The sequence below is a fragment of the Octopus bimaculoides genome, chromosome 13, assembly GCF_001194135.2.
Source record: "Octopus bimaculoides isolate UCB-OBI-ISO-001 chromosome 13, ASM119413v2, whole genome shotgun sequence".
In the NCBI taxonomy this organism is placed as follows: domain Eukaryota; kingdom Metazoa; phylum Mollusca; class Cephalopoda; order Octopoda; family Octopodidae; genus Octopus; species Octopus bimaculoides.
In genome coordinates this window covers 27,785,206-27,794,304 of record NC_068993.1, presented here as the reverse complement: position 1 = coordinate 27,794,304, position 9,099 = coordinate 27,785,206, and the positions used below count along the sequence as shown (strand labels likewise).

The window sequence follows — 9,099 nt, the reverse complement described above, 5'->3', positions numbered from 1 at the left end:
TTCAGTCATAATATCTAAGGCAGCAATTTTAGCACGGGTTTTCAGGTGCTTAGCTTTTTCTGCAGGTGTTTCTTGTTCGTCTAATTCGTGAATTTGTTGCAATTGGTATTCACTTAGATATTCCTTTGCCTGTTTTGTTACTGAGTAAGATGCTTTCTTGCTTTCATGTTTTAAGACAAGTTTTAGCATCCAGTCCTCAGAGTTTTTCAGATAGGTGTCTAGGCCAATTGTGGCTACCTTCATTGATAATGCCAGCTGTAGAAGTCCTCGGCCTCCCTCTTTTCTTGGCAGATAAAGACGTTCTATATCTGCCTTAGGGTGGTGCACCCTATCCCTGCTCCATATCTAAGGAGTGAAACCACCCAGATGTTGATAGCTTCGATCTTATTCCATCCGTTTAATTTGGACTTAAGGATCAGTCTCAGTCTGCGCAAGCACTCCACCTTAAATTTCTCTGTCATTTCTTTCTCCATAAATTTATCATTTTCCAAAATCCCCAAGTACTTATAGCCCGTATCTTCTATCTGCTTCATAACCTCCCCCGACGGTATCGTTAGTCCGTCCATACATTTGATTTTACCTCTCTTCAATAGGTCTTAATGGAATACCATCCTTGTGAATCTTAGGGAGACCGTACATGTGGTAGTTTATTGTAGTGTTGAGTCAGTTGTCTATACTTCATTGGTGTAAAGTGATCCTTGTTCTTGATCATGATCTTTGACAACTTTCTTACTGTTTTCCAAGCAGACCGAGTGCAGATATGAATAGCATATGGGAGCCGGTATTAAGGAAGGAAAGAAAAGTATTAGGTTTATAAGCCCAAAAATTCACTCCATAGCCACGGGCATATGATGTAGTGGTTAAAATCGCGGGCTACTAACCCCAAGATTCCGAGTTCGATTCCAGGCAATGGAATAATAATAATAATAATAATAATAATAATAATATCGAAAAATACCTTAGGAATGAGAACCCAGGTTCGAAGTTTCCCCCAAGACACCTGATGAAGGCTGGAGGGTATATCAGTGGAAACGTTGTGTTAACAACAAACAAGATGAGGACAAATATCCGTCAAATGTAAATAATGTAAATGATGTACATAATTCCTCATCTCTTAAATATAGAACTGTATTATTATTTTATTCGGTAACAATAACAAATTACTTGTTAAACGAAATTAGGGATGTTTTGCACATACAAGAAATCTCGAACTTTCAACCACTTCAGTGGAAGCGACAATTTGATGCAACACAACTTAGCATTATATTTTCGTATAATTATAGCTCTAATTGAATGATAAAAAAATATCCGAATACTCTATTTGTCTATACACCTACATTTGCCCATGTATTATCTTGACCACTAGTATATACAGCCTAGCCATACATGTTTCAGCAGAATATTGGTTGATATTGAACACCTGTGGCGCCTAGCATTGGCACGTGTAATATATTAACTGGCTTTGATATCGACTATTCCAATAACTGTAATATCCGGAGGAATAGTATGTACAATTACAAACAACTCTAGCATTGTTGTATGGTTTTACATCTGGAGATTTAAATTTTCAGACGAAGCAAATTTTAAACTGACTGTCGTGGAGAATATAAATATTTAATTAGAATTACTCACTTGAAAGATAAAGCGAGATGGCAGATAGACCTCCACAGAACTCTTCTTTATTACCAGGACATCCATAAAAACATTTGTCTCCACCAACTTCACTATTTTTGTCGTAACTGTTTCCGCAGTTACAGTATCTGCCACCCTGATGTGCGACAAGAAGTGCTTTTTCTCAGGAATTACAAGAGAAACAACACAAACAAAAAGAACTAAAAGAACAATATGCATTTTTATATTTTGCTTATATCTGAAGGTTTAAATTTTCAGATAAGTAAATGAAAAGGCGTTAGTAGATATAAACACACGCTGGTCTTTAGGCCTGGCTCACTGGGAATTTATTTCTGCTCCACTGTTGTCCCCATATTTACTAGAAATATTTTGAGCGTCATATATCAAACTTGTTTATGATGAAGATTGGGTTCACATACAGTCGAAGATGTGGTTGACATTTGGGAAAATTTTCTGATATAGAGTACAATTTCTACAATGGCCTGTTTTTGTTTTTCTTTTGATATGTTGTTGCACAAAACAACAGACACAGTTATAATAACTATATAGTCAAAATAACTATATAGACTTTTAAACCTATTAGATTTAAACTTACTTTTTCCCAAAAGTACATTTTTATAAGCATCCCATTGACTTACATCAACTTCTCTGTGGATTACAATGTTGCTTAAGTGTTTATATGTATAAATGTGTGCATGTGTATATCTTTCTGCATGTGAACAAAATTTTCGTGTAGCACGAAGCTGCACTTTGTACAAAGATTGCTCTTTATTTTAGTTCATTCAAGATTTTTCCTCTGTTGCTCAGCTAGATCAACGATTGTGGGTAAGAATCGGATAATAGTCTTAATGTCAGTCAATCTATTTCATGGATTAATAGCCACAGGAAAGTTGGGACTCTTGGTTAAAAATAATTAATTCGACATTACTTACCTGCACACCAGCAAAAACATTCTTCCACTTGCCACATACTTTTCTACACTTTTCAATAGTCATATTTGACGTGGTCCATGGCTTGCTCACCAGAGTTCTTGCCAATTTTGTATCAATAAAACAGCCCAGATAATCTGTTAGATTTATTAAATACTCAGCTTTATATACAATTTGGATATTGTCATAAATTTAAAGCCCTTATATAATCATTCAAAATTCACCGCACTCAAAAATATGCAATTGATATATATATAATGTATTATAGTATTATATAAATTTATGTATGTTTTGATGTATAAATGTGTGTACATGTATGAGTGTATATATAATTTGGTATTAATAACTAAGGATAACAACAACGACAGCAACAATAATAATAATGATAATAAATGCCCTGATGCAGTACCAGACAGTAACTCTCATGGCTTCTCATCTTAACTGACTTGAAGCGTTATCATGTACATTGTTTTGTTTTGGTAAAAAAGATGGGCTACAGTAAATATTCTACTCAATACCACAGATTTGCTTGTCAGTTGTTTGACCGTAACCAGTTGAGTACCTTAGTGGCTGATGATATGTGCATCTCTGATCACGAGCAGAAGTAGTGGGGGAACATCATAGCCGTGTGTTGAGAGGAGTTCTTTGTGGTGTTGATAATTCACCTCTGGAAACATGGATGTTTTGTTCAACATCCTTATATAACCTTTATTCACATACACAACGGTACAGTCGGTACACATACAGTCGGTACACAACGTCCATTTTTGCACATCTGTTATGTCTCCTCCCCCACATCATTTTAATCCGTACATGAACTGTTTCACCTGGCGACTCATATACTCCTTCTGTACTGTGTGTGTGGGAGTACATATTTTGCTTATACCCTTATACCTTCATGCAAGCGCCCGGATGCGTGTCGTATACTGTTAAAGGTACCTCATATATAAATATTTAGACATATAATACTTAAACCGTCCTATGTAGCCACCCTATCCTCTCTTTCTGGTCAACCTCTATTTCCTATTCTCACACCTACTTCATCTGTTAGTTCTTGCTCTAGATATTGTAGAAAATGGAGGAAACTGTGATTCATTGCAATTCACAGAATAAACTCTGTACCAAAGCACTAATCTCGCTGGCAAGCATTTGCACAGATCTTCTTTTCAGGTGATGACGAAAGTTCTACAACAGCCTTCTCACCATCACTCCCAAGTACTTAATCTCGGGGCCGCTATTATTAATGTTGGCACAATGATATTTACTAATGGAAGTTTCTGACGAAAGAGAGGAAGAGTTGGGGACATATAGCTTAGAGGACAATTGGAAGTTCTTGCGGGACAATCTACTGAGGGCTACAGACGAAATCTGTGGTTGGTACAGAATCCTAGCTAGACCAAGGGTGACATGGTGGTGGAACAAGGAGGTAGAAGGTGCTATAAAAGCAAACTGACAGACCTGGAAAGACTGGAAAAGGGGTGGAAGTAAAGAATTATATCAGGTAGTCAGAAGGGCAGCGAGGCGACAAGTTTACATAGCAGAAGGTAAGAGATTTGTAAATGTTGTATAGCGGGAGGATCAGCGATGTGAGGTGTTTAGTATTGCAAAGCAGGTATCAGAGAGAATAGAGATGCGGTGGGTGAGAAATGTGTGCGAATGGATAATGATATGCTTGCACTTAGTGACTCAGAGAAAAAAGATATATGGAAGTGTCACTATTAAAGGTTACTAAAAGTGGAAAATGAATGGGAGAAGGCGAGTCTACCAAATATTAAAAACCAATTGAGGGACCAGCCATCAGAGTTGAAAGCCCTTGGGCCATCAGGAATCACTGCCAAGATTATTAAAATTTCCGGTGGTGTAGGATACAGCTTTAGTCACCAGTATAGTTAATCAAATTATTTAGGAAGGCACCTTCCTCAATGACTGGTGTAGTAGTATCATAGTTAGCTGCTACAAGGGTAAAGGTGATGCCTAAGATAGAAACAACTACAAAGGTACCAAACTGCTTGACCAGTCATAAAAGTTACTGAGTGGGTTATAGCTCAATTGATTAGGAATAGAATTAAACTAGATGAGATGCAGTTAGATTTTGTACCTGGGAAGAGTACCACAGATGTCAACTTCCTAGTGAGACAGGAAAAGTACTTGTCCAAAAGAAAGTCATTGTACTTAGCCTTCATCGACGCGGAGAAAGCTTTCAACATAGTTCCCTGCTGTTATCTGGTGGTCTCTAAGGAAGTTAGGAGTAGAGGAGTGGATTGTTAAAGCTGTACAAGCCATGTACAGTGGTGCTGTCATTAAGGTGAAAGTTGGCCATGAATACAGTGATGAATCTAGCGTACAAGTAGAGGTTCATCAAGGCTCAGTTCTCAGCCCGCTCTTATTCATTATATCCTCCAGGCCATAACAGAGGAATTCAAAACTGGATGCTTATGAGAATTGCTATATGCGGATAACCTTGCTCTTATTGCTGAATCTTTAGCAGAATTCGAAAAGAAATCTCAGGATGTTGGGCCTCATGGAAGAAATGACAATGGACCGAGATGTCTGACAATATGAGGTTCTTGAGAAGACTCGCCCACATCAGCGAAACTGAGTTCTAGAAGTACTGTGTGTTCCATCCACACGTAACAAGAAAACTTCTCACATAAACCAAACTACATATCTTCTCTTCCTCACATTTCCTCCATCATGCACTATGCTCACCTCCCACTCCCCAAGCCTGTCCTCACGGCTCTGTTTCCCTGTATCATTGCTATCCAGTAGACCCCTCCACTCTATATCCCAGGTTTTTCACCACTCACTACTCTCTAATAACGCTTCTTTGGTAATGTCTGCCACTTATATTATGACGTTTGAACCTCAAGGATATGCCCTGGCACTTGCCACCATCTATACCTTCTTTTACTCGACCATCCCATTTATATTCTGATCTCCGTCCTTTGTGAGTATTCTTGGCACTTTACCACCATCTCTATCCTGCTGTCTCCCACTTTCTCTCTCTCTTTCTCTCTCTCTTTCTCTCTCTCTTTCTCTCTCTCTTTCTCTCTCTCCAGCGGGGTAGCCTTGTACTCCTCTACAACAAGACACCTGTTTCTGTCTCTTTGTCTCACTATAACCTTTCATCATCTGACACAAGATCACCTCCTCCAATGCCCCCTCCCATCTCAAAAGATTTTTTTGTCTTGTAAGTTACTTGGTGACCCTGTCAGTTCAGGTGTCACTTAAAAAGCATCCAGTTCACACTGTAAAGTGGTTGGCGTTTGGAAGGGCATCCAACTGTAAAAACCTTGCCAAAACTGACCTCGATTGTGCTTGTACCACGTAAAAAGCACCCAGTCCACTCTGCTGGGTGGTTGGTGTTAGGAAGGGCATCCAGCTGAAAAAATCCTGCCAAAACAGACACAGAAATCTGGTGCAGGCTTCTGCCTGGCTAGCTCCTGTCGAAGCGTTCTACCCATGCCAGCATGGAAGGCTGACGTCAAACGATGATGATGATGAGGAAATATACATCTTTATATACCTACACCCACCTACACACACACACTCGCATGATGTTAATAATGACTTCTAATATGGTTGAAATATACACAGTTTTGTACATACATATACACCCACACATACACATTGCTGGATTTCATTTTGTAAAAGATTATAATAATTGAACTTGGAGGAATGGAAAGCAATGTATTCTCCAATACATTCTCCAATGTATTCGAAGTTGGATGTAGAGGGTTTGTAGGACACAGTGTGAGACGACTGCTGTTATCGTTAGGCCTAACTTATCATAAGGTAAATACCACCATGAGTGATATGCAAAATACAGTGGAGAAGGCTAGCCACTGGATTTGGTTAAAAAGAGACGATGAGCGATGGCTAAAGAAATATTGAGCTTTGTTTTTAATAACCAGTTGATCTAGCAAGCGGGGCCGGTGCTAGATCATTCTCTCCTAATGACCCCATTCACTCGCTGGCTTCCGGTATGCGGAGTTCTCGACTGGTAGCACTTGCATGTGCGAGTTACTTGCAAGACATCAATTTAAACAGCAAAGTACAACAGCAAATGCAGTATTGATGTATCATACGTGTATGACTCTCCATTATGTCAGCTTTTGCATTGTTTGATAGAAATTAAAAGAATGCATTACTGAATTATGTGTTGAATCTAGAAAGACAATTTAGATAATATATAAAAACCGTTTGCATCTGTTATTCAAAGCAGTAGCAATTACATTTAGATGTTTTCAAAATATAACTTCACTTACCCGTTTCTTTTGAAATTTTCCCTAAAAATACAAAAGGTGTCATGATTACATATGTAAAGTTTGAAGAAAGCCTTTTTTGTACAATTAAAGGTACATGCTGACAATGGCATACATATTGTTTTCTATTGTTAGCTATAAAACATAGTGGAGGCGCAATGGCCAGTGGTTAGAGAAGCGGATTCGCGGTCGCAGGACCGCGGTTTCGATTCCCAGACCGGGCGTTGTGAGTGTTTATTGAGCGAAAACACCTAAAGTTCCACGAGGCAGGGGATGGTGGCGAACCCTGCTGTACTCTTTCACCACAACTTTCTCTCACTCTTTCTTCATGATTCTGTTGTACCTGTATTGTAAAGGACCAGCCTTGTCACACTCTGTCACGCTGAATCTCCCCGAGAACTCCGTTAAGGGTACACGTGTCTGCGGAGTGCTCAGCCACTTGCACGTTAATTTCATGAGCAGGCTGTTCCACTGATCGGATCAACTGGAACCCTCGTCATCGTAACCGACGGAGTGCCAACCAAGTGCTATAAAACAATTGCATGCAGTCCGATGAGTTCATGTCCTTTTATGTGTGTGATTTTTCAGATTATTTTCATGGAATTTTTTAGCTGATTCTAGTTGTATATAGGTTCTTCATTTATATATGCAACCTATAATGCATACTTTTCTCATAGCAGCACAAAAAGCGGCCGTTCTTTGTGTGATATTCTACTTAATAATGTTTAAATGTCTTCCCATTACTATTAAAGGCAGCCGAAATTGTAGCCAAATGCCTTTAATTAATACCATGCTTGTTAAAACACACGAAACACTTTCAATTCAAAATATTGGGAAATTACTCATCATCCGTTACCCCATTACCAATAATAGTTCTTTAACAATGCTTACAACTGGTGATAAAAGGATTTCTTAAATCAACTTACATGAATCTGTTTCATTCAAAGCTGCCCATGCCACAATATTATTATGTCAATAAATAGACAGTTAAATAATTTGACCAAAAGTAAAAACAATCTTACCTGCTTTGTAAACAGAATTTGTTAGATAACCTCCACAGAAATCTTCTTTGTTGCCTGGACAGCTTGAATAACAGAGGTCTTCAGCAGCAGCACCATATTTGTCATAGCTGTTTCCACAGAAGCAGAGGGAACCATGCTAATTAAAAAGAAATGCTCCTTTAGCAAAGTTGATGTTGCTAATATTCTTTTCTACTCTAGGCACAAGGCTCGAAATTTTTAGGGAGGAGGGCAATCGATTAGATCGACCCCAGTACGTAACTGGTACTTAATTTATTGACCCCGAAAGGATGAAAAGTAAAGTCGACCTCAACGGAATTTGAACTCAGAACGTGAAGACAGACGAAATACCGCCAAGCATTTCGCCCGGCGTGCTAACATTTTTTATTTATTTACTGCCCACAAAGGGCTACACACAGAAGGGACAAACAAAGACAGACAAATAGATTAAGTCGATTATATCGACCCCGAAAGGATGAAAGGCAAAGTCGACCTCGGCGGAATTTGAACTCAGAACGTAACGGCAGACGAAATACGACCAAGTATTTCGCCCGGCGTGCTAACGTTTCTGCCAGATCGCCGCCTTTAATGTTGCTAATATTGCAACCTAAACAATTTTCTTATTTTTAGTTTGTTGAGTCACAACCCCAAAGATGTGTATCAACTATTAATCCATGAGAGACACAGATAGATTTTATCTAGTCCTAGTTTGAAGAGATTTATTGCTTGTAAAGATAATTCTCTGAGAGGATTAAGTCATTATATTTGAATATTAAAACTTGTTGCTGAAAAATTGCTAGTAATATATTACAGCTGTGTTGTGTTGATGTAAAACACACATTCATTTCCCAAAATATATTCGCAATTAGACATTCCTAAAACCATGTGAAGATCTGAACACACACACACACACACATATATATATATCAAAATATCATCTGAATCTATCTATCTATCTATCTATCTATCTATCTATCTATCTATCTATCTATCTATATATATATATATATATATATGTGTGTGTGTGTGTGTGTGTGTGTGTGTGTGTGTGAGTAAAAATAAATACAAAAAAGGGGTTTTCTATGATTGTGTATAGAGGAATATATTATTTTATTTAAAAGAGTTCCAACTCTGTTTTTTATGTTTTATTTATATTCTTGTAAAATTAATATTATATATAATATAAAAATGGATGGTACAATGAAATAAAGTATTGGATGTCTTATTGAAAATATGGAATATGTCTTATTGAAT

The 9,099-nt window shown here is 37.9% G+C and overlaps 1 protein-coding gene across 1 annotated transcript in view; it reads right to left on the bottom strand.

Moving 5' to 3' along the window:
• Nucleotides 1-1,624: 1,624 nt before the first annotated feature.
• The window catches only part of LOC106869731 (uncharacterized), an 81,123-nt gene continuing 73,648 nt past the window's right edge, over nucleotides 1,625-9,099 (bottom strand). The window contains exons 10-13 of the mRNA XM_014915586.2: nucleotides 7,849-7,984; nucleotides 6,830-6,850; nucleotides 2,565-2,698; nucleotides 1,625-1,768 (exon numbers count right to left, since the gene is read on the bottom strand). Of these exons, the coding sequence (XP_014771072.2) occupies nucleotides 1,625-1,768; nucleotides 2,565-2,698; nucleotides 6,830-6,850; nucleotides 7,849-7,984 (435 nt within the window). The remainder of the gene's footprint in view (nucleotides 1,769-2,564; nucleotides 2,699-6,829; nucleotides 6,851-7,848; nucleotides 7,985-9,099) is intronic.